This window comes from Lissotriton helveticus, chromosome 12 (genome assembly GCF_964261635.1).
Source record: "Lissotriton helveticus chromosome 12, aLisHel1.1, whole genome shotgun sequence".
In the NCBI taxonomy this organism is placed as follows: Eukaryota; Metazoa; Chordata; class Amphibia; order Caudata; family Salamandridae; genus Lissotriton; species Lissotriton helveticus.
Genome location: NC_136073.1, coordinates 626,175,014 through 626,200,020, shown reverse-complemented (window position 1 = coordinate 626,200,020; position 25,007 = coordinate 626,175,014). Strand labels below are relative to the sequence as shown.

The following is a 25,007-nucleotide window of genomic DNA, read 5'->3' as shown; positions in this document are numbered from 1 at the left end:
TCTTATGGGTTCACGATAAACCCCGCCAAAACCACCCTAGCAGCCCAAACAGTAAAATATCTTGGATACCTCCTGGGTGAGGGCCTGATACGACCCCAGAAAAGCAAAACCGAAGCCATCCAATCCCTCCCGTTCCCCCAGACTAGAAGAGACCTTCGTGCATTTCTAGGCCTCTTAGGATATTACCGGAGGTTTGTACCTAACTTCTCACAAAGGGCAGCCCCACTCACCTACCTGTTAAAGAAATCCACAAAAACCGAAACAGCCCTTCAAATCCCAACGCCGTTGTTGTGGCATGCTTTTACCGATCTGAAAAGCGCCCTGACCTCCAGTCCTGTGTTAGTGAGTCCTGATTACTCAACAGTTTCTGCTCCAGACAGACGCTTCGGAACAGGGATTAGGGGCGGTGCTGTCACAAAAAGACCACTTGGGGAACGAGAAACCCATCCTCAACCTCAGCAGGAAACTATTCCCACGAGAAAAGAACTATGCCGTGGTGGAAAAAGAAGCCCTGGCAATCAAATGGGCTGTGGAGAGTCTCCGATATTACTTGGAGGGACGGGACTTTACCATATTCACAGATCACGCTCCTCTGGAGTGGATGGCTCGGAACAAAGGACACAATGACCGAGTCCTCCGCTGGTTTCTGTCGCTCCAACCCTACCATTTCAAAACACTACATCGGAAAGGTGTTGACCAGGGCAATGCAGACTACCTCTCCCGCTACCCCATGTCCCCAACCCGTACAAGAAGGACAGCTAGGGGAAGGGGATGTGATATTGCCCCACGGGTCGTGAGACCCTTACTCACCCCGCCAGGATTGTCACCCCTCCGATGCTCTCCCTTCCAGGGCCCGCGATCTGACACAACCACAAAAGCGTCCGTGACAACCGGAACCCCTCCCCTCTCTCTGTTACAGGATCCAATCCGGAGAGACAACGGACCGGAAGGACTTCCCCCTGACCGCGGAAGTCCCGCCTCCCTGCCGACGGCAGGACACAGAAAAGACGGAAGACGAGAGGCAGAAGGGTTCGGAGTATCGTGGCAGGAGGTTTCGACTGGAGCTGCGGCGGAGGGAGAGGACGGGAGTGGAGAAACCGAGGAGTGGTCCGAAGACTGGTGGAGTCCCACGGAGGTGGCTGAAGAGCGGCCGCAACTCAACGGAGAGTTGCGGCGGAGCGCGTGAGTACCAGCTACCTTCTTAAAAGCACGCTAGGTGCTCTGTGTAAATAGTACGGCCCCTGTGTAATTACTCCCTCTATCTTAGACACGTCATTTGTAGCAGTTAGACACCTTGTATATAGTATACAGCACCTTGCACTGTATAAACACTGTCCCCACACGAACCTCCTCGACCACCCCTTTGTACTTTGCCTTTCCTTGTCCTTCCCACCCTTTCCTCACGGTCCTTTCTAGTTCCTCACCCCTGGTGACGGTTACGGTACCTGACCTCTAGCCCCAGTGGGACTAACGGCTCCTTCTCCTTGTTTTTCTCTTACTGCCCTCCGAGGAGCCTTCCCGACCTTCTACAGACGTCTACGCCCAACACCGGGACCCCCACCGAACCCCCACAACACCCGGAGGCGGAAGAAGACTGCGCAACCCATTTTTGGAGCCACATATTTGTTTCCTCTCTTGTTGTAAGAACTGCCTTGTGTGCAATAAAAGAACACTATTGCCCACTATATCCGGCTTCCTTGCCTGCATTTCCAGCCCGCCGACAGCCCACGATCACACCTGCTTATTGGGGGTGACTTCAATATGACAATGAATGATACCCTAGATCGACACCCACAGCGTACGTCACACAGGCAGGGCTCTGCTCTCCTAGAGTTTACTCAGGCGATGGGACTTGAGGATATATGGCGTTCGTTTCACCCGACTACTCCTTACTTCACACATTATTCTAATGCCCACAATAGCAGCTCTCGCATAGATTATTTTTTTTTCCCCACGACTGATATAGAGCTTTTCCGCCACCCTAAGGGGCTCCTCAGAGGCATCTCGGACCACTCCCCACTTCTCGTAGACTTTACGTACCACCACCAGCGATCCCGTGGTCCCATAATCATCACCCCTTGGCTTCTGAAAATCCCCGACATAAAAGACTGCCTGCTAGAACACACGGAATATTACTTCACAGAAAATGTCGGATCAGTGACGTCGGCTATAACCATATGGGAGGCCTACAAGGCTGTACTCAAAGGGAAGGCGTTAGCTCTCAAAACTGGCTACATACACAAACAAAGTGGGGAGAGGAGTTGGCCTAACGGCTAAGGCGCTCGACCTCGGAGATCTGGGTTCGAGTCTCGGTAACGACGCCAAAACCTCCTGTGATTCTGGGCAAATCACTTAATCTCCCCGTGCCTAAAAAAACATGAAAGTGTGTGTCCTCATGTAAAAACGTAACTTGTGCAATGTAAAGCGCTCTGATAACTGATTCGGTTCGGTTCTAGTTCGCGCTATATAAAACTAAAAAAAAAAAAAGTGAATACCTAATCCAGGCTGAGGTTGACCTCGTCCACCTAGAGTTGACCCACAATGCAAACCCCTCAGTAGAGACGGCGACTCGTCTCCGAACGAAACAACTAGAATACAAAGCACTAGCCTTGGAGAAAGCGCAGGCCAAACTTTTAAAGACTCGCCACCAGGTGTATGAACTAGGGGACAGGGCAGGTAAAATGCTGGCATGGCTCGAAAAACGCGAGCAAGGCTCCAGATGGATTCCGGAATTGACCGGACCAGGCAACTCTTCTATCACAGACCCCGGGGAAATAGAAGAGGTCTTTGCTGCCCACCTGGAAGGAGTATATACAGCCAAGGCACACTATAGAGCCGAAGAGTCTAGACTACTCTTAAATGAAATGCGCTTACCCACCCTTTCTGAGACTGACATGCAGGAGTTGGAGGTGGACCTCACCACAGAGGCGATTGGCAATGCACTGTTCGCCATACAATCAGGTAAAGCTATGGGCCCCAACGGTGTCCCTATTGAATTTTTGAATAGCATGGCGGGTGAGATTCTCCCACATCTGAAGGCGATGTTCGAGGAAAGCCGCGATGCCGGATGCCTGCCACTAGACCAACGATTGGCATCAATAGTTGTTATTCCCAAACCTAATAAACCAGCTACTGATTGCGGTTCTTATAGGCCAATTTCCCTTCTTAACTCCGAGGTAAAAATCCTGGCCAAGTTCCTTGCCACCAGACTCATGACAGTCCTCCCCTCCGTAATCCATGACGATCAGTTTGGATTCCTTCCGGGCCGTAACACGGCACTCAATCTCCGTAGGGTCCATAACGTTATGAGTAGAATACCATATCTTCAGGAAGACGCTGCTATCCTCTCCCTAGACGCTACGCTTGCCTTCGACTCCATAGAATGGTCGTACCTTTTCGAAGTCCTACTCTGTTTTGGCTTCGGTCCCAAATTTATTTAATGGGTCCGATTGCTCTATACAGACCTCTGGGGTCAAGTTTATGTAAATGGTCACACGTCCAGACGATTTCCTCTACACAGGGGAACTAGGCAGGGCTGTCCTTTATCCCCACTTTTATTCGCGCTCACCCTGGAGCCTCTCGCCCATTGGGTTAGAACGGATAACTCTATCCGAGGCCTCCGGTGGAACGGAGATACAGTCGACAAGATCTCGTTGTATGCAGACGACATTCTCGTCTACGTCTCTTCTCCCAAATCTTCTATTAATAGTCTATTGCACGTCATCACTAATTTTGGCAAATACTCGGGCTTCTCCATCAATTGGTCGAAATCAGTGCTATTTGGGCTACATGGCCCACTCCCTTCTCCCCCGAGGGGATATTCGATTGATGTGGCCCAGGATGGATTCAAATATCTTGGCATCTTTGTCACTCCGGACCCCAAAATCTTCTATGACCGTAACCTAAAGGGTCCGCTGCAAAGACTTCATAACGACATATCACATTGGAGAACGCTGCCCCTGTCTCTCCCGGGCAGGGCGGCCCTTTTTAAAATGCTTGCACTCCCTTGCTTTTTGTATGCCTTACAGAATTGCCCATTTCCCATTGCCGACTCCTATTTTAAAACGCTTCTTTGGGACGGCGGCTCTCCCCGCATTGCTCTCCTCTCGCTTACACAGGGGTGGTACGATGGTGGTATTGCCCTGCCAAATATGCGACTCTATTATTGGGCATCTCAATTGACTGCCACCAACTCTTGGTTATATGGTCCGCCAACAAACCCTGCCTTCCACCTAGAACAAATTCAGACGGGCCACGAGGGCTACCTTGGGGCCTTATATGGTAAGCCTTCCCGCACTCGCTATATAGGCCCGATGTCCCAAACGCTAGCACTCTGGCACCGAGCGAATAAGCGCCTCGGCTGGTCCGACACTCTCACGTTATCCACTCCGCTCTGGGCCTCTCACACGCTAGGCTCCCTCTGCCACTATCAGGGCTTTGACAAATGGGACATGATCGGCATATCTACCCTGGGAGATATGATTCATAAGGGCAAACTGCTGACATTCGCAGAGCTCCAGAAGAAATACACTCTAGCCCTTTCTGAGGCCTTCCGCTACCTCCAAATCAAACATGCCATACTCACTAATGTCCCTGATCTTTCATCTCTTCCACAATCCGCGCCTCTTGAGGATAGACTATTATCAGAACCCCTTCAGGCCAAGGCGATATCCCTTACCTACCGCAAGCTATGCAATAACATGCCTAACGCCTTCCAACTTCTGCGAGACAAATAGCAAGGCGACGTTGGGGAAATGGAGGATGCTGAATGGCAGGCGGCACTGATGTCCCCGCGCGAATCGGCTATCAATCACAGATTCAGGCTTATACAATTAAAGATACTGCACAGAACATATATGTCTGCTCCCCTCCTAGCCAAGATTGGTAGACGCGCAACTGATCTCTGTCTCCGTAACTGTGGGCGGGTTGGCACTTTCTACCACACTATCTGGGATTGACCGATAATTCAAGACGCGTGGGAGCGAGCGACCCGGAAGATGTCTAATGCACTAGGAAACTCTGTCCCCCAAAGGCGGGCTCCTTAACCACTTGGATGCTAAGGGGTGTGCGAGTAGGTCCATTGACTTTCCATTGAAATCAATGGAAACTCCATGACGAGTTACCCTTGTCATTAGCACTGAAGGGGTTAATGTGTGGGACCCCACAGATCTCACTGCACTGGAACGACAATGGGTAGCCCTGGGCTTTCTCTTATTAAAACGTGAAATAGCAATGCAATGGGGCTCGCCGAATAAACCACTTTTAATCAGATGGGTCGCTGCAATGGATACATGTATGTTATCTGAAAAAAACTGTATACCAGGTCAGGGGGTGTCCTGGAGCCTGGGATAAGAAGTGGGGTCATTGGAACGTATATCGGGGCGAACTTTGTATTTCCCCAACAACTGAAATGGCGATGGCCAGGACTGGTCCTACACGAACTCGCATTTGTGATGCTGTAACGTATGCTTTCTATGTCTATTTTTGTATTTCATGACTGCTAACTGATTCCTCGCTCTGCTTTGTTCAATAAAATGTTTTTTTTTTGTTTCAAATCTATGAAGTCTGGGTCCCCTACTGACCCTTGCCCGGCCCGTGTCTTAGGGGGAGTGGCGGAGGTGGTCTGCTCCGAGGTCTCCGAGATTATTAGCTTCTCGTTCAGGACTGCTACATTCCCCGACTGTTGGAAATAGGCCAAACTTCTGCCGCTTCTCAAAAAGTTAGGATTAAATTTGGATGTTCCAGCCAACTATCGCCCCATTTCTCTGCTACCAGTGTTGGCCAAAATATCTGAGAAAATTGCATTTCGTCAGCTGGATGCTTTTGAAGACTCCCATGCTCTCCATCCTGCGCAATCTGGGTTTCGTGCTGCTTACGGCACTGAGTCAGCACTGGTGGAAATCTCTGAGGCTATCAGGGAGTGCCTGGACGCCGGCGGCAGAGCGGTTCTGATTATGTTGGACCTCTCTGCCGCTTTCAATACGGTGCCCCATCAGCTGCTGATTCCTTGGTTAGCATCCGTTGGCATTGCTGGTTCCGCATTAGAATGGCTGACCTCATTCCTGACCAACCGGACTCAGCAGGTGTGGATGCCCCCCTATGCCTCTTCGGCCAAGCTGCTTTCTACTGGGGTACCACAGGGGTCTACATTAAGCCCACTGTTGTTCAATATCTATTTGACCCCCTGATCTTTCTGGCGGAAGAATTAAGGGCAAAAATAATTGCCTATGCTGATGACACGCAGCTGCTGTTCACCTGGCCAGGCATGGATCTGGACACTTCTTTGGTCCAGACCTGCCTCTCCTCAGTTTTTACTTGGCTCGCTCTTGCCCAATTAAAATGCAATGAAAATAAATCTGAAATACTTCTCTATGGACAGTTTCCCCCTAATTTTAGAGAATCCTTATGGCCACCTGATATCCCATTCCCCAGCGCTGTTGGCAAACCAGCAAAAAACCTGGGAGTTTGGTTTGGGGAAAACCTAAAATGTTATGAGCATATTAAAAAACTCACTGGCGGGTGCTTCGGCACCCTGAAATCTCTCCGTAGGTTTTTTCCCCTGTTGCCAAGGACGTCTAAAGGACCAGTGGCAAGGGCGCTAATTCTTTCTCACCTCGATTACGCGAACGCCCTGTTCTCTGGTATTCCTGCCTACCTTACCAACCGCCTTCAAATCTTACAAAACGCGGCGGCCAGACTCCTCTTTAACATCTCACGGCAGTCTAGCGTCGGTCAACATCTGCGCAGCCTGCACTGGCTCCCTGTCGCACAAAGGGTCGTGTTTAAATCCCTTACTTTTGCGCATAGAGCCATCCACGGTCTAGGGCCGGCGTAATTGAGGAAGCGCTTTGCCTGGTATTTACCTATCTGTCCACTACGGTCAACTTCCCAACATCTGTTGGTTGTTCCTTGCTATAAACGAACCCGCCTTGGTGGACAGTCTATCACCGTCAAAGCGGCCATTGCCTGGAATACCCTTCCCCCGTCGCTACGCACTACTCAGGATTTCAATCTTTTTAAAAAAAAAAACACTTAAAACCCACCTCTTTAAACTGTCATTGTAATCATTCTAGTTCTCTCCTGCCTATCTGCATTTCTACGCGCCAGGACACTCCTGAGTAATTGAGCGTGCTACAAAACCACTAATAACATAACATGACAGTAACATGACAATAGGAATCTGTCACAGGGAGGTGTGACCTGGTTACAAGAGGAAATGCAGGATTTCGAACTTTTCAATTACACCATGTATTTTCAGCATTTTAAAGAACGAAATGTCACCAATGACAAAGCCTTGCCGATCGCTATTATTAATACCACCTCCCCCTTTGGTATACAGGGACGAGGTCATGTTAAGGTAGGGAAGAGTAAATGTAATTACACTTACACTTTGCAGACCTACAGTACTCCTCCTATGATTACTCCCCCCGATGTGTATTTTGTGTGTGGTGAGAACGCGTATACCTGCCTCCCAAGGGGATGGGCAGGGCGTTGCTACCTCTCATTCCTCTACCCTCCTGTTTATATTGCCCTTCCTGATTATCACAGGACACATCAATTGGTTCGGAGAGAGATAGCGGCTAATCGAAGCATCAGGAGTTTTGATACTGAGGGTACCGATCAGACAGACACCTCCCTGCAACAATTCGAGGATTTTGCCAAAGGTCTTACCCCCTTTTGGGGACCTATTTTCAATAGCCGTAGTATAATAAGTTTGTCAAGAATAGTGGAAAATGTGGTTCAGACCATAACTGGGATCCTGACTAACATTACAGCTTCAGGCGACGAGGCTTGTTTCGCTTCAGAACCGAATGGTTCTTGACGTCATCCTCGCAGATAGGGGCGGAGCCTGCCGCGTGATCGGCAGCTCTTGCTGTGTGTTTATTCCTGATTCGGCCCCTACCATTCATCTTGCAATACAGATACTCCATCGATTAGCCAGCGAGGCGCCTGTGGACAATGGTACTTGGTCTCTTAGTAGTTGGTTTTGGGGTCTTTTGGCTACTTGGGGTTGGAAGATATTTATGATTCTAGCCGGAGCCTTTGGAGTAATATTTACTTGCTGCCTATGTCTCCATTGCGGCCCGCTTGTTGTTCATTCTGTGCAGCTAGAATAACGTCTGCCTTGAATGTCTCACGACAAGCAAAAGTCGACAAACAAATGATTCAGAAAGAGGTGTCTGATCTGATGCAGATTGATGAAGGAGTATTTGTAGAATGAACCTAGTTATATTGGCTATAGTAGGCCAAAAGGGCCGTCTGATGGGATATAAATACAATAAATACATGTTGTTGGCCTAGTATATGCAATATAACCACACGTTAGCATTATATTATTCACGTTGTATTATTTTAGTTAGGAACGATTCACTCCCCGCTTGCTCAAGCCTATTGGTGTGACCGGAGCCATGTTCTTTCGTTTCTCTGTGCCTATTACTGTTTCCCTGAAATCATGTGATTAGGCTTTCTGGACGAAACCATGATGGCTGACTTAGCTGTCTGCTCCACTCGTTAGTTTGTAGCTCAGGGAAACTCAAGGTCACACCTGCCCTTTTAGTGGGATGCGCACATTCTAGTAGAGCCTGTTCTTGTCCTCCCCGAGCTTCAGATAGAAAGGGAGGCACCCTACTGACCTGCCCTCGGAATAGCTTAGGCCGAGCTACTAGCAATCAATTGTGCCTTATATGGGTCTTCCTGTTGGCCCTCCGACAAACTGTATCTTTCCTTCTAGGGTGACATTGTGCTATGTGTGAAACATATATATGCTTGTATTACTTGTGTGAAGTCAGTCTCCGCTGCGCACCTCTGAGGGTTGTGTAGACTGAGGCTCCCCTGTCAGGGTTTGTATGATGGAATAAACGATTGAACCTTCTCCATTGCCGACTGACTTATTATTTATGGATAAGATATATGGGCTATTGGTAAGTATAGTCCGTTAGTATAATATTTTGGTTCCTTCAAATAAATGCAAATTAATGTTGTTATTTATCAAGTATAAAATACAAAGTGCGATGAAGCAAAACTATTTTGATGTACTTTTGAGTTTGTAATATACTATTGTTTATAAGGCTCACTATGTTCGAGTTTATGCACTTGACTATATTGTTTGCATTAAAAGTTGTGACACTCACCCAATCACTTAAAAACAAACATAAATAACCTATCCCAAAGTGTCTCCACGGCAAAGGAAACATCCAATATCTTTTCAGTTTACATAGCCACGGCTTAATCCACAACTTTAGTGATTACTTTACACACGGGAGGTGAGGCATGGCTCACTTATGTACCTAACAACCCCAAGCCTAGTTAAGGCCTTTGCATATTCAAACACTTCTGGTGCTTTAGAATAAGAGCAGAGAGCACGCATGGTTTCATTTCCACTGCCTCTTATCACAACGCCTCACAAGCAACAAAATGCAACACAAATAATCTTAGTGGAAGCCAAAAGAGAAGCTAGTCCATCTAAAGCCACAGGTTTATTCAAAGTACAGTTTAAATCACAAGAATTATAAATCATATACCAACGTACCTGGAATCTGTATGATCGAGTGGGTGAATGATGCAATTTCTGCTGCATTCTCTGGAGAGGAAATATTAATGGATTCACTACCCGTGACCAGAGTTTCTGCTAATACCTCTTGTCTTCCCATTGATAATGCAGACATCTTCTCAACCTGAGAAGCAGCAAGGTTTTCCAAAAAGCGGTTTCTGCAAAATAATGGGCACACAATATTACAAGAATATCATCTTAAAGATTACTACGAACGTAGTCAGAAATGGACTGAAAAAGTCAGAGGAGGCCATTTCCCGTCAAATAAAATACATGAATTACTGAAGTGCTTAATGTGTTAGGTGTGTTACTTCATTGTTTTTCAAGACTTTTGCATTGATGAAATGTACCATTCTTTTGTAAACACTAGTAAGATAACACAAATTCCATCAAACCTGGCAGTTTCTGCCCATTCAAAGAAATGGTTTTGGGTGATTAAAGAAATTCCCATGTTGAGCAAGGACAGTACTCATTTGCAAGAGGTGGTCCTCTGTTTAGAGTGGCACAGCTGGTGGAAAATGATGGGTTGGAAAGCTACCCAGAGCAATTTCCAGCAGTTTAGATTATTTGCAAGCATTCCTCCCATCACATTTTGTGCATTTGTTTTCACCACCATCAGCAGTCTCAGGCAGTTCATCCACTACTGCTAGTACAGTTAACAAAAAGCTGCGATGTAGCTGGATATGAGGTAGGAGTCACCCAGAATACTATTCTGCTCTAAAAAGAAGCAAAACTCTTTCACGTAAGCTTGTAGCATTTTTTTTCTGTCACTGAATGTAACTAATGAGTTGATAGTAGGTAGTAGATGGTATGGACATGTTTTTCATTAAAGCCTGGCCATGCCCCGTTTAAACACAAAGGGAACAGAGTCTGTGATGAGGAAGAGTTAAAATGATCTAGCAATACCGGGGCAAGCAGATCTTGAAGCAAGGAAAGACATTTTACTGGAATGGGGTCTAAAGGCGAGCCACGTCTGCAGTATGTTATCAGTTTTACCACAGAAGGCAATTCTAAAACATAGAAAGATGACTAAAGAGACTGAGGCGCTTCGTGGCTTAGGGTTGAATAAATGATGCGTATTAAATTATTTTGTGACAGACACCTCTAGTGTCGCAAACTGTCTGAATGAAATAAGTCACAACCTTAATGCAGCAAGATTGCGAACAAGGTTGTTCGACAACATCAGATCTACATGGGGTGAGGTCACTAAGAATTTTAAAGACTTCTTTTGATTAATCACTAGCTGTGAGGGTCCTCTTTCTGCATGGTGGCCCCACCTTTTGCTGAATTGCTGATGTGCTGTGACTGTGCCCTGGGCTCCTGCCAACCAGGTGCCCAGGGCCTTTCCCTAAAACCTGCACTAAAAACAAAACTCAATTGGCATCTCTGGCCACAGGTCAGCCCCTAGTAAATGGTACCAACGGTACCCAGGGCACTGTGACCAGGGAAGACCTCTAAGAGTTGCATCACTTATTGTGCCACCCTTAGAGGCCCTGTACCATTACAATCACACCCTGCCTTTGCAGGCTGCGTGTCTTGGTGAAAAGCAAAGTGAAGAGTTGACATGGCACACATCTCTGTGTGCCATGCCTACAACCCACCCATAGATCAGTCACCCCTCTAGCTAGATGCACTGTACCAGTGGTGAGGATAAAGGTGCATGAATCCTGTATCCCTACAGTGTCCAAGTCCATTCTTAGACATTGTAAGTGCAGTGCTGCCATTACGAGTATATGGTGCTGGAAGTTTGTCATTATGAACTCCACAGCACCATAATTGCTACGCTGAAAACTAGGACGTTTGGTATCAAACTTCTCAGCACATTAAACCCACCCTGATGCCACTGTGGGATTTAATGTAAAAAAAGGCATATAGTGGGCATCTTAGAGATGCCCCCTGAAAAAAGACCTACCACTAGTGTCCAGGCTTTCAGCTGCCACCACCAGACATGTTTCTGGACCGCTGTGTCGAGAGCCTGCTGCACATCCTGGGATGAGGTGCCAAGCCTCCTCCCCCAGATAGGCAGGGTTCATTAAGGGGACGCTTCAAAGGCTTGCTGCCTTTGTGAGCTTCTCCATGCCACTTGCTGCTTTCAGCAACTGGTCCCCACTGGTTCTGAACCCCACTTTGGGCGGAGGAACTGGCGGGAAAAACAAGTGAGGAAAAGAGGTGTGCCCTCCTCTGCCAACTCCATCCCTCAGCTGGGGGAGACGAGGTGAAGCACAACCCTCAGTCCCCGCCATCTTGCAGATGGGAGAAGCCAACCAGGGAAAAGATTATGCCCTCATCCCACTGGCGGGTGGCATAATAGAGGGTGTATCCACCCCAGGGAAGGGACCCATTGGTCCCAACCTTTTTCTCTACCTGTAATGCCCCTAAATCAAGTAGTTAGGGGCACCCTGAACCTTACCTTCAGGCAAGAAACTACAAGAAGAAAAGAAGAAGAAGGACCTAACAGCAGTGCCGAAGCTAACAAGAAGACGGAGCCCACTGACTTAGCCCCAACCCTTCCAGCCTGTCCCCACCTCAAACCTGCTCAAGCAAAATCTGGTGTGTCCTGCAGCCAGCAACTTCAAGAATTTCAGAGGACATACCAGCCTTCAATTCCAAAGACTGTCTCATGTGAACACCGGATTGGTTCAAAACAACAGACTGCAGCTCCGCAGGGATCTGCGAAGTTTGCACCACTCTACACCCAACGCCCACGGCACGAGTTCAAGTGGCCCAGTACCAAGAGCAGGTCTCCCCGGCAATCCTAACCTGAGATCCCATGACCCCTAACCTGCCTCAACCCTCCAGCCAACGCCTGCAGCCTCAAGCCAGAAGGGCCCCATTAATATTGATACACTGACACTTCCATACACATGAGGCCGGTTCGCATTGCCAGATTTGTATTTATACTATTTATGGGCTCAAGCACAATACGCATACTACTGGTATCACTCAGTGCAGTTCATGTCACATATCGCAGTGGAGGATGGCGACGCTAACCCTATAGCCCTAGCCAGTATATTATTATACCAATGACCACATCTATCCAAAAATAAGATAAACACAATACGGACAACCTTCACAGCCTGGCAACTAATTATTCAACTTGCCAAGAAAGTTCCCATTTATGCACCAAACATGCCTCTTTCACAACACACAGATTTGTCAGGCACGCAAGAAAGAAGCAGCATGACACTCCTGACACAAGTGGGTATAACAACAATGGGCGACCTTTACCCCAATGGTACTTTTATCACTCCAGATGACCTCGCATACATCACCAATCAGTCACTGTTATTTAAATTCACGTTATCACAGATTACGAGCGGCTATTAAGGTCTTGTATCCCACATACCCGGATGAACCTCCCACGCTACAAAAGCTGATTACAACCACACCTCATACTCACATGGTGACACAACTTTACAACCGAATACAAATGGAAATTGACGCAAACACACAAAGCACGAGATAAGTGGAATGCCCTGTTGGAGACCCCATTAACTGACGATGACTGGAAAACTTGTTGCTCCCTGACTGACCTATTGACACCTAACGGAAATCTCTGGATTATTCACTATAAATACTTGCATCAAACCTACCATACCCCACTTATGCTCTATAAATATGGATTAAGAAACAGTGCACACTGCAAACGATGTGGGCTAGATCAAGCTGACTTCTTTCACTTAGCATGGAACTGCGACAAGATTAGACTATACTGGGGACATGTGGTCTGTTTACTGGGTAAAATAATGCTGTGTACGATAATTTGCACACCACAACTATGTCTATTGAGCCATCTACTGCTTATGAAACCCTCAAAGAAAAAAAACTACTTAATGCTACTAATGGCAAAGCGAAGAGTTACCATGCACCGGGATAGTAAACAAACACCTCCTGTAGAATGATGGTTAACAGACACTTTTTACTGTAGAGATAACTTTCTGCTATACGCGGAGTTATTGCCAACTGCTGCTAAGCTATCTAACTTCTGGGAACCTCTCTCTATCTATTTACAAGACAATCCTCATCTATTCAAGACAAATCTTTAATGTATGCAAATATGTAGTCATAGCCACACTGTTATGCTGTGCAGAAGATGTATCGGATTAATCCAGACAATATGCGGAATGTTCACATATACTATATCTTACTTACTATGCATTTTACTGCTAATATGAATCTACTGTATTAACTAAAAAAAATCTTTAAAAAAAAACTAACACAGAAGGGCCCCCCAACCGCGACCACGAGCTGGTAAGAAGATCCGACCCTAAAAGGCACCCCTGCACGCGACGCCTCACAGCCTTGGGTGGCCCAACTGACGGTGCCTAATCAACCCCAGAGATCACAACTTATCTTTCCAAGTGGAGGTTGCACCCAGAAGACCATCGACCCAGAGCCTGCAGTGCTTTTGCAAATTGGAGACTCCCCATTAAAAGCTACAGGGCTTCCAAAGCGAAAACATCACTCTGCACCCGGCTGCCCCAGTGCCGCTGAGGGTGCATCTTTTGTGGTGGCCTAAATCCCCATTTATCCTGAGCTTAAGTCGAGGAGCTTTGCTCCCACAACCCAGTGACCTGCTCATCAGCCGCCACCAACCGTAGCCCCCCATCCCCTATTAGATAATATTGGGCCTCAGCACTCTGCACCCGGCCGCCCTAGTGCCGCTGAGGGTGTAACAAGATTGCATCCTTGACCATTGGGGGCCCCGGAGTCTAACCACAGAATACCAACTCCCACAACAAAGTACTTACCTGGGAGGGGGGCTAGAGGGTGCACAGCAAGATGGCCGCACTGCTGTGCGGCTCTGCTTGACCGAGCTAATATTCGTCAATAATCTGCTGCATCATACCTCGTTAACGCAGTCCAGTGCGGTGTGGTGATTTATTTTTCACTGCTGCAACGATTGCGGTGCTTCGCTGCCTGTGACTCCATTCCTGTGCCCTCGAACTTGACCATAGCCCTTTGCCTCATTGCCGGGCCTGAAATGGCGGCTGCTGTGTCCCGGTAGGCTGCTGAACGGAACTGCAGCGGGGACATTCAACCCTTTGTGTGGAACCTTGCCTGGACTGCTGCAGATTGTAGTGGCGGGGGGGGGGGGGGGGGGGGGGGCGTTATTTCCGCTCCTTGACAACGGCTGGAACGGGTGCGGCATCATCGTGGCCCAACCGTTTTGCGAAGTTCCCCGTGGTGTGCTGCGTGGACGGCCTAGCTGGTGGAGACTGCACTGCGGCTGGGGAGCTACGGCCGCTGGGACCTGTGGACGCGGCGTTTGCCTTCCCCGGTCTGCTGCGGTGTATGGTGACGGCGGGGGCTGCCCGGGAGTTTATTTGGTGGCAGTACTCGCGGGTGCAGAGCACTCAGGGCCTGTCAGACTGTGGAGCGGCCCATCCCTAGGTGCGGAGTGCGGCGCTGCCCGGGCAGCTTGGAGTTGTGTCTGACAAACAGTGGTGGAGTGGAGGGGGTACTTCGGCTCCGGTGGCAGTGCCCGTCGGCACTGAGCGCGGTGAGTGGGCCGGCGTCTCCCGGGGCTCAGACCTGCGGAGGTGGGGTTGGGGATGGGGCTGGGGCTGCGCCCGGCTTGCTGTGCGAGGTGCGGGCCTGGTGCTGGGGCGGGGAGTAACCGGCAGTCGGCCGCCCTCTAGACGTGCTCTCCGTCTCTGGGCACATCCTCTCTACAGCAGCGGTGCCAGACAGAAGTGAAGGCTTTGCCGACGGGCGGTGTTGGGCCTTCCTGCCACGGTGGATCCTGGGCCTGGTGGCGTGCAAGGGGCACGACGTCTGAGGTGGAGGGCACTTTCTCATTAACATTGTTCTGCAGTAGTTGCCTGGTGGGGCCCGGTACAGTGGTGGCGCTTGGTGTCCGATGGTTGCTACAACTCTGCTTGCCTATATAGTGTCTGCCTGCAGCCTGTACAGTGGTGCCTTCCCTCCTTTGGAGGTTTTGCTGTACTTAAATTTGCATTGTGTGGTGCCTGGGTACCTTGCCTGCGCTAGTGCCTGGCTGGCTGGGGAAATGCTTTGGTAACTAGATGGTTGCCTCGCACACCTATGACAGTTAGGCAGGAGTGGTGGTGCATCTCGAGCCAATAATCCCTAATCTTTCCTGCATGTGCTGAACCTTCCAACATTATCTATTACCGCTCATTGTGTAGCATGCGACGATGGGGAGGACGGACAGGCACCAAACTAAACTCTCCTTTGAGGCCCGGAGGGCACCCATAACGCCACAAAAAGCTGCCTCGGATTCAGAAGCAGACACTGCCTTGGAGGACTCGCCAACAGTGGAGGCCACTTTGGTGGCTATGAAATGAACATTGCAATCAATAGAAGGGGCAATGGCTACTGTTAATAACCAGCTGGAACATATGTCCTTGCAACTCGAAAAACAGAGTGCACCACACATGGGGGAGGTGGAGCAGAGGGTCTCGGCGGCGGAGGATGGTCTGACTACTGTTACGGACAAGGCACTGAACATGGAAAAGGTGTTGTCTCTCATACAGGCAAAGAATGAGGATTTGGAGGCGCAGTCCCGGCGCAATAACATACACGTCGCGGGGCTGCCGGAGTCCATCAACGTGGGTAGACTAGAGTCTTACATGGAGCGCCTCATCACTGATATTTTCGGCACAGACCAATTGTCCAATATGTTCATTATTGAACGTGCCCACCGCTCCTTGGCTGCTCGGCCAGTCCCTGGAGCTCCGCCCCGCCCAATAATAGCCGGGGTTCTGAATTACAGGGACCGTGATACAATACTCCGTTTGGCCAGGGAGAAAGGTACTATCGAGCATGAGGGAAATACGCTCGCATTTTTCCCGGATTTCACGGTAACTGTTCAGGCGGCGCTGTGAAATTGTTTCTGCGGAATGAGGGGGTTCCATACGCCATGTTGTATCCGGCCCGACTACGCATCGGCGCTGCGGCCGATAATAAGATCTTTACTACACCGAAGGCTGCTATGGACTTTGCTAAAAAGTTGAAAAGCAAGAAACGTGATTCCACTGCGACGCCAGATGAGGAGGGGCTGGAGGAAGCTGCGTGATGGAAGACGTGCCATGGGTTGTCCTGAGGGTCCTCCTGTACATGTGGCTATGATGTTATGACACAAGGCTACCTTGGGGGTTGGTCGCTGCCGATTTGTGTTTTACTTAACTATAGAGTCTTCCTTTTGTGCATGGGCGGTGGGGGTCTGATCCGTTTTGTGCGCTATTGGGTACTGGTTGACTTGCTCCTTCTTTATTCTGACTGCTATGATGACTGTTCCTATATTGGATGTTTCTCACAGTTTAGTTTCAGCCCTTTGTGACATTGCACTGGGGGTCTCTGCACTCCCCTCTGTAATTTTTCCACTTGGTGCTGCAAGTATCATGGTGTTTGGCGCCCTTTATTTTCTCCATGTTTTATTGTTCGGGGGCTACGCTGGTCACCTGGTGGATATCATGTGCTAGCTACTTCTGGGAGGTATGATGCATTGCATTGATATACATGCTCAGTCAACTACTACGTGGGAGTGTTCTGTCTCGGCGCCCCCACTTATGGGTGTACCCCGACTTTGGTTTGATGTGTTGGGTGGGGGGGGGGGGTGGTGATTCTGGGTGGGCTGGGGGAGCTTTGGCATGTTGGGGGAGCTGAAGTGGGAGGGGGGTTTGGGATGTGTGAGATGCACAAGGGGGTTGGGTCGTTCAGAGCGATACTGTATTGGGGGATGGAATGGGCATGGTTTGATGCTATGTTGTGCGTGTAGTTGTGTGAGGTGTGCTGATGATATTTCTTCTTCCATATCTGTTGGTGGGCTCCATGAGCTGTTATGTTGTCAATTGCATTCCTTTGATTAATAATGGATAAGGCAGGTACAATTACTTGTATTACATGGAACGTCCGAGAGATGAATAATCCAAATAAGACGAGACAGGTGTTGGCCTATCTAGACCAACTAATCAATTAGGGGAAAGATCATTTGTCCTGCATAACCAGGGTATGCAGTTTACGTTCTTACCAGTCCCAATATAACCCTCATGCACGTGTGTTAGATGGTCGTTCGAGCGGTTTATCTTGATTCTCCGCTGTCCCTCACACGTGTGTGCATAATCATCGGGTCTTTTTTGTTTTATGCACCCTCCACCAGGAGGTTGTACCCTTGGTTAGGATCAGTAGTGATCCGTGATTGGTGTGTGAGAAAGTGAGGTGAAGAAAATTTTTGTTTTAAAAAATTTCTCATTTCCAGAATTATGTGTTTATTGGTTCTGGTTTGGAGATAATAAAATTATTTACAAGTGAATGAGAGTGGTTATGACTCTCTCACATTAACATTAGTGAGGTAGGTCGACATGTTTCAGCCCTTGTGTGCCAGACGGTCAGTGGGCTTTCTTCAGGACCAATGTGATGATTGTGGAGAGACCAGAGGGCATCTCTGTGTATGTGAAACAATACTGGTGTTTCCTAGTATGCTAGTATCTGATTATGAAGTATTATTCACAATGACTCCATGAAGGTCTTTAGGTACCTGTAAATAAAAAACAAACACTAGACAAAGGGTAGGGGTATGGGTATACATTTAACTGATAACACTGGTTCAATGACCAGGAACGGTTTGCGCCATTTTGGCGTAACAACTAAAAAATAGCAATACTTTATCCAACTGTCGCCAGCTGTAGGTCAGGGTCAACTCTCGCAGTCATAGTTCTATGTTGTATCTAATGGCAGGCTGTAGACTACCTCTGTAGTTCGCCTGCATGCCACTATTTTCTTTCTATTGTGACACCTGTCATGGTTTATACTTATCGACACTATCGTTGTCGTCGTTTTTACATCTATGCATGTGGTTTCAAATTGCATACACACCGCTATTATTTTCATCATGCCAGTTGTAATGGGTTTTATGAATCAGCGTTAGCATCGTTCTTTTAACCCCTTCGACGCTGATGACGAGCTGGGCTCGTCATGAGGTAGCCTCCTCGCACGCTCATGACGAGCCCAGCTCGTCATGTAAAGTGCGAATCCCTAAAACCCAGCGTACGGGCGGAAATCCTACCGCACGCATGCGGTTAAACAGCCGTTCACTAAACCGATGGGAGTTCACTGGTTCTATGTCCTTATTGACAATTTGGTTCTAACGGAATAGTATTTCCACGTTCTGAAAGATCTATCAAGATCCACCCACACTCGTTGCACATTATGTATATAAGCCTCAATAAAATACGATATTTGTCAACTTTACATATTACACATCATGTTTGCTCGTGCTTAATTTGGTAACGAAGTGCCCTCATGTGTCTGTAAAAAACCCAACTTCCGTTTTATTTACGGCATGAATTTAAATGGGGAAGAGGCATTTTGTCACGTACCTTCGGTGTAGGTTATTACCTCATCGGGGTTGCCAGGGGGTCAGGGAGGCCTTCTAGAGACAATAACGTTTAGTTTAGAAAAAGTTGTAAGATACTTTACGATTATGTTCTGCGTCGTTTGCTCTCCTCGTGTACCTGCGGTCTCTATCGGCACGACTTGTGCTGACTCCACCATCTGGACCCGGATGTTTTCGAAGGAGTTCCCGGTTGACCTTATGTTTCTCAAAGTGGTTCTACGGCCACTGTAGAAAGACTTTTATGGGACACACAGTCTGTTTTTTATGATCACTCAATTAATGTAAACTGTTGGGGGTTATTAAAAAGTCTTAATTTCAAATGGAAAAATACGTAGTTATTGCTGTTATGTGAATGTTGAACCTGATTCGATTTCATTTATCGAGGTGATCGAAACTAAAGGATCACTTATTGGGATTTATTTTCATCTATGGTAGGCCAAATTAGTAATAGATTTTACTTATAGATGCTGCCCCACGGGATATAATCATTCAGTCCTTCTGAGTCTGTTTTGAGCCGATAGACCCATCTTTCCTCCTTTTCAAAGAGGATTCTTTCGGCATTATGGTCTTTATTGTTCAATGTTTCTAGGATTACCCAATTCAGGTCATTCATTGTATGTCCTGCTTCTAAATAATGGCTAGACATCTTGATTGTGATTTTTTTTACACTTTACGTTATTTCTATGCTCACATAGGCGTTGTTTGACTCTTCTACAGGTCATGCCTATGTATCTTTTGTCACAGGGGCAAGTAATCATGTAAATTACATGACATGTGTTACAGTTCGTGTGATTCACCAATTTCCATTTAAAGTTGGGTAGGAGTTCAATTTCTTTAGTTATTTTCGTTAGTGGACACACAGAACAGGAACCACACGGGTAGTGTCCTGTAACAGGAGGTGCATCCCAGAGGAGATTTGGTCTGTTTGATGGTTTTACAGGAGGTGGTCTGGTATGGACCAGTATGTCCTTAAGGTTTCGAGTCCTTTTATTGGCGAACCTGGGTTTAGGCCATTGTAAGTCTGCTGAAGTCAGTATACCCCAGTTTTTATTGATAATCTTTTTGATGTTATTACTCACTGGGCTATAGGTGGTGAAGCAGGTTACAATATCTGGTTCAGGTAATCTGGGTGTAGTTTCCAGAAGGCTTTCTCGGTTTTGATTCCTTGCCCTCTTCTTGCATTTATTGATGATTCGTTGAGGGTAGTCCCTCTCTTGAAGTTTCCCACATAACTCTTCTGCCTGTTCTTTATACTCTGTTGTTTTACTGCAATTTCTGCGCAGTCTCAGAAATTGGCTGTAGGGAAGATTCTCCCTTAAAGGCCTGGGGTGGAAGCTCTGGTAGGAAAGTCAGCAGTTCTTGGATGTTGGTTTTTGGTGTGTAATTTCTGGTTTTCAGCATAGATTTTGATATCCAGGAAATCCAACTTGTTATGGTTTGCTGTGTACGTAAATTTCATCCACTCGTCTTTTGTATTCAACCATGCGTGGAAATTGCTGAGGTTTTCCATATTTCCCTCCCAAATCATGATGATGTCGTCTATGTAGCGACGCCAGAATAAGATCTGTTGGTGATAAGGGTTGGTGTCATTGTTGATGAATTCCTCTTCGAAATTACTCACGTAGAGCCCTGCTACGCTAGGAGCAAACGTGCTTCCCATGGAGGTCCCATGGCATTGTTGGTACATGATATCCTCGTACTGGAAGTAATTCTCCGTTAATGCCATCTTGCAGCATTCTAAAACGAAGTGCCTTGGCGTTCCATAGTTGCACTCACTATTGAAAATGATAGTTTCGAGAGTGTCCAGAGTCTTTTGTTGGGGTAGACTTGTATAAAGGCTCTCAACATCGAGTCCTACCAAGATCATATTCTCTTCTTAGTAGGTGAAGTCCTGTAGGAGGTTTAGGAGGTCTCTTGTATCTTTAAGATAAGTGGGCGTCTTTTGTATGAGAGGTTTCAAGTATTGGTCAGCAAATTGTGATAATGGTTCCAATACTGAGCCAATGCCGGACACAATTGGTCTGCCTGGTGGTTGATTTCGTGCTTTATGGGTTTTTGGCAATGAATAGAAGTAGGGTTTCCTTGGGTTAGTGGTCTCCAAAAATATTGCCTCTTTCTTAGAGATCCAGTCGTTAGTTTCAGCCTCTGTCACCATGAGTAGTATTGTTCTTTGTAATCTAGGTGTTGGATGTGTATTGATAACTTTGTAGAATTTTTTGGTCAGAGAGGAGGTCCAAACATTGTTGATTGTAACCCTCCTTTGAGAGGAGTACTACTCCTCCCCCTTTGTCTGCCTGTTTGATGATAATATTTCCATCATTTCTTAGTTCATCCAATGCATTTCGTTCTGCCCTGGAGAGGTTCTGGAAAGGTTTCTTGGTGTTGTCTTTAAGGGCATCAATTTCTTTCATTAAAGCCTGCTCAAAGGTGAAAATTTCGATGGGTACTTGTGAATTCAGGGGACAGAAGGTGGATTTCTTCCTTAATGTTGTGTCTCCATCTTGTGTTTTAGGCGCTTGGTCTTTAAAGAAAGCTTTCAATTTCAATTTCCTGCAGAATTCCGCAATTTCACATTTTGTTTTAAAGATATCCACGTTAGGGGTAGGTACATATCCAAGGCCCCTATTAAGGATCCGTTCTTGCTCTTTTGTCAAAACTTTGTTTGACAAATTCACTACGAGGCTGTTGTGCTCGTTCCTGATCTCCCTTTGGTCACACTCCTGGTTTGTACTTGTCGCGGTTGGTCCTGCCATGTTACTCCTTTTAGTCTTGTTCTTTGGTTGGTTTGGCCTCTCCCTAAAAAAGGCGGCCCTTGTTGGTAATTCCCTCCCATAGCTTGCTGCATTTGATGGTTAATTGGTGGTGGTGGTCCTTGGAAGAAAGGATCTACCCATCCTTGGAAATGGGGGGTGAAGGGATGAAATGGTATGCTATTTGGATTCATTGGGTAGTGTGGTGTACGCCAGTAATTTCTTCCTCGTCGATTCCCTCTTCTATTCCGATTTCTGCTTCTCTGGTGTGTTGAGAAATCGTCTCCACTCCAATCCGATCCATCCGTAGAAGAACCACTGTTGGAACTGTGAGTGGAGGAGTTGTTGTTGGGATTATAGTCTTTACTGCTATAAGGTTGTATTCGCTCTAAGGAAAATTTCTTTAGTTCTTTTCTAGACCGTCATAATGTTAAGATAGCTTTATTACAGGAAACACACCTAACTGACCGCACTGTGGAGTGTGTGGCCAAAAAATGGGCTGGGGTACGATTGCTTCCTCCTATTCCTCGTACGCACGGGGGGTCATGGTGCCGATTAAGAAAGATGTCCCGTTTGTGAATACTCATGTGGTGGTTGATAAAGAAGGTATGTACGTTATTGTACAGGGGAGACTCTGTGGTACGCTGATTACCTTGGTTAATGTCTACAGCCCCAACACAGATGATCCGGAATTTTACAAACTGCTATGGAACAAAGTATATAGTCTGCCAGTCTCTGTGGGGGGGATTTTAATGTTGTGTTGGATCAAACTTTGGATAGACACTCGCAAACTAGTGCTCATGTCAAAAAAGCTTCACAGGCTGTGCGTGATGGTATGTGTGACTTGGGTATTGCTGATATGTGGCGGTTGAAACACCCTGGGGAAAGAGAGGGGACCTGTTACACGTATACACACACAACACTTGGTCTCATTTGGACTATTGGTTTGCGATGCTTGATGTCGCTGCTTGGGTATCCGGGATCTCGAATTTGCCCCGCACACGGATCATGCTCCAGTCCTGCTTGCCATGCTCCCCCCTACCTATGCTCTGGCTCCATTCCGATGGTGGCTACAACCTTCGGCATTGTTAGACCAGGTATTTAAAGAAGAGGTAAGGAAGGCTATTGAACATTATTTTGAAGACAACACTGGGTCTGTGCAGAGTGTAGGTGTCGTCTGGGAGGCGTTTAAAGTGACCATTAGAGGGGCTTGCATAGGTCTCCAAGCTGGGGTACTTAAGTCGTTGCGGGATTCCATGATACGGCTGGAGCACGAATTGGCGCGGCTAGAGCGACAGTATGAAGAGGCCCCTGCTGCAGCGACCTTGGCTGCAATACGCTCGCATGTGACAGAATATAACGAATTGGCTGAGCAGGAGGTGCGCCACTTATCACGTCGCTGTACAGCTAGGTACTACGGTGAGGGTGGTAGTCCCGGGCGAGCTCTAGCCGAGAGAATTATGGAACCTTGGGCTAGATATTGCGGACTAAAGGCACTTACGGACGGTGACCGGTCTATCACAGACACTGCTGATATCTTAGAGCACTTTGTTCAATATTATAAGGCAATGTATGAGAGCAAGAAAACAGCAAACGAGGAGGAAATTACACAATACCTAGATGACGTCGCCCTAGTGTGGTTGTCTAAAGGACAACAAGATTTTCTGATGCACCATATCACAGCGGCAGAGCTTAAAGATGCAATTGCGGCGTTGCCAAATGGAAAAGCGGCGGGCACAGATGGCCTCCCATCTGAATTTTATAAAGAATATGCTGATTTGTTACTACTGCATCTCGCGGCCATGTACACAGAGTCGTTTGGGCAACAACGGTTGCCTGATACGCTCAGGGAGGCGTTGATTGTCGCCTTATTGAAACCGGGCAAATTGCATGACAAATACGAGACGTATAGGCCGCTATCGCTGATGAATACCAATGTAAAAATACTTGCTACGGTCCTTGCAACGCGACTGCACCTTTTACTCAATGTTATGGTACTCCCGGATCAGTCGGGATTTATTCCCACGCGATCCACGGCGCATAATCTGAGGGCGCGGTTTGTGGTATTGCATCTTCTGAAGCTGGAACTTCCAGCGGTGGCAGTCCTGCTAGACGCCGCAAAGGCGTTTGATTCGATTGCATGGACTTAAATGTTTGCTGTGATGCACCGTATGGGAGTACCTTTTTTTTTTTAACCAGCTGGATTTGGTTGCTATATACGGATCCGGTGGCCCGAGTGCGGGTGAATGGCCATGTTTAGGAAGGGTTTCCGATTCGACGGGGCACTCGACAGGGGTGCCCACTTTCACCCTTAATATTCGCGCTCGTACTAGAGCTTCTTGCATGTGTGTTGAGACAGAGGCATGCTGAGTCCGCACTGAGATTCTATCAGAGGCCGTTGGCCGTGTCCATGTATGCGGACGACATGGTCTTGTATATTCGTGAACCAGCGCAGTATCTTGAGCAAGTTATCCGGGAGTACATTTGTTTCGAATGGTTTTCGGGCTCGGCTATTAATTGGAGTAAGTCCATAATACTACTGCCATTCGCGTTGAATTATCCCCTGGAATGGGTCTCTGAACCTGTGCGGTACCACGGTATTTGGGTGGATCAGGATCCGCAAGACATTATTAGGGCCAACTGCGGTGTGGCGGTGTCTAAGCTTGAGGATAAAGTGGCTCGGTGGATACGGCTGCCCCTGACGTTTGCAGACAGCGTTGCCTTAATTAAAATGGTGGTGTTGCCGAAATTTTTATACTTATTTGTTAATGTTTCTCTTATTTTGACGTGACACCTTTTTACGTCACTGCGCTCATTACTGATTACCCTCGCCTGAGGGGGGCAAGAAATCTTGCGTTGGGTGGGACACATTGACAAAACCCTATGCACTGGGTGGTTTTTCGGTGCCAGATATGCATTTATATTATCTCTGTGCGCAGGCACATTTTGTGTATTACTGGCAGAACGCACCACCATTCACGCCACATGTCGCTGTTGAAGCGGGCACGGTGCACCCTATCCCCTTGAAAGCAATGATAGTAAATCCTCATACGGTGTACGAGTGGGGTGAGATCGACACGGTACAATGTACGGTCAAGGCTTGGGTTGACCTTGGGCAGAGGGCGGGACGCTTGCCTTTATATGCTCCTGCGATGCCCTTGTTGCATCACGCAGACTTGTCAGTGACAGTTGATGCTGGAGCGCTTAAGGTTCTGCATTCAGCCGGGGTGCATGTTATGGGGGATGTGTTTACGGGGGGGTCAATCCTCTCGTTGCCTACCTTTCTACCGGCTGGAGTGCCTGAGGCTATGCCTACGTTTATATATGCTAGCCTTAGGGCAGCCTT

At 47.6% G+C, this 25,007-nt stretch overlaps 1 protein-coding gene across 2 annotated transcripts in view; it reads right to left on the bottom strand.

The window, feature by feature from the left end:
- Window positions 1-25,007, bottom strand: part of FHOD1 (formin homology 2 domain containing 1) — a 1,641,100-nt gene that overhangs the window by 780,268 nt on the left and 835,825 nt on the right. For both annotated transcript variants that reach the window (XR_013603775.1, XM_078670473.1), the window contains exon 12: window positions 9,530-9,708. Coding sequence is in view for 1 of the 2 variants with exons in the window: in XM_078670473.1 (XP_078526599.1) it covers window positions 9,530-9,708 (179 nt within the window). In the remaining variant the exon portion in view is untranslated. The remainder of the gene's footprint in view (window positions 1-9,529; window positions 9,709-25,007) is intronic.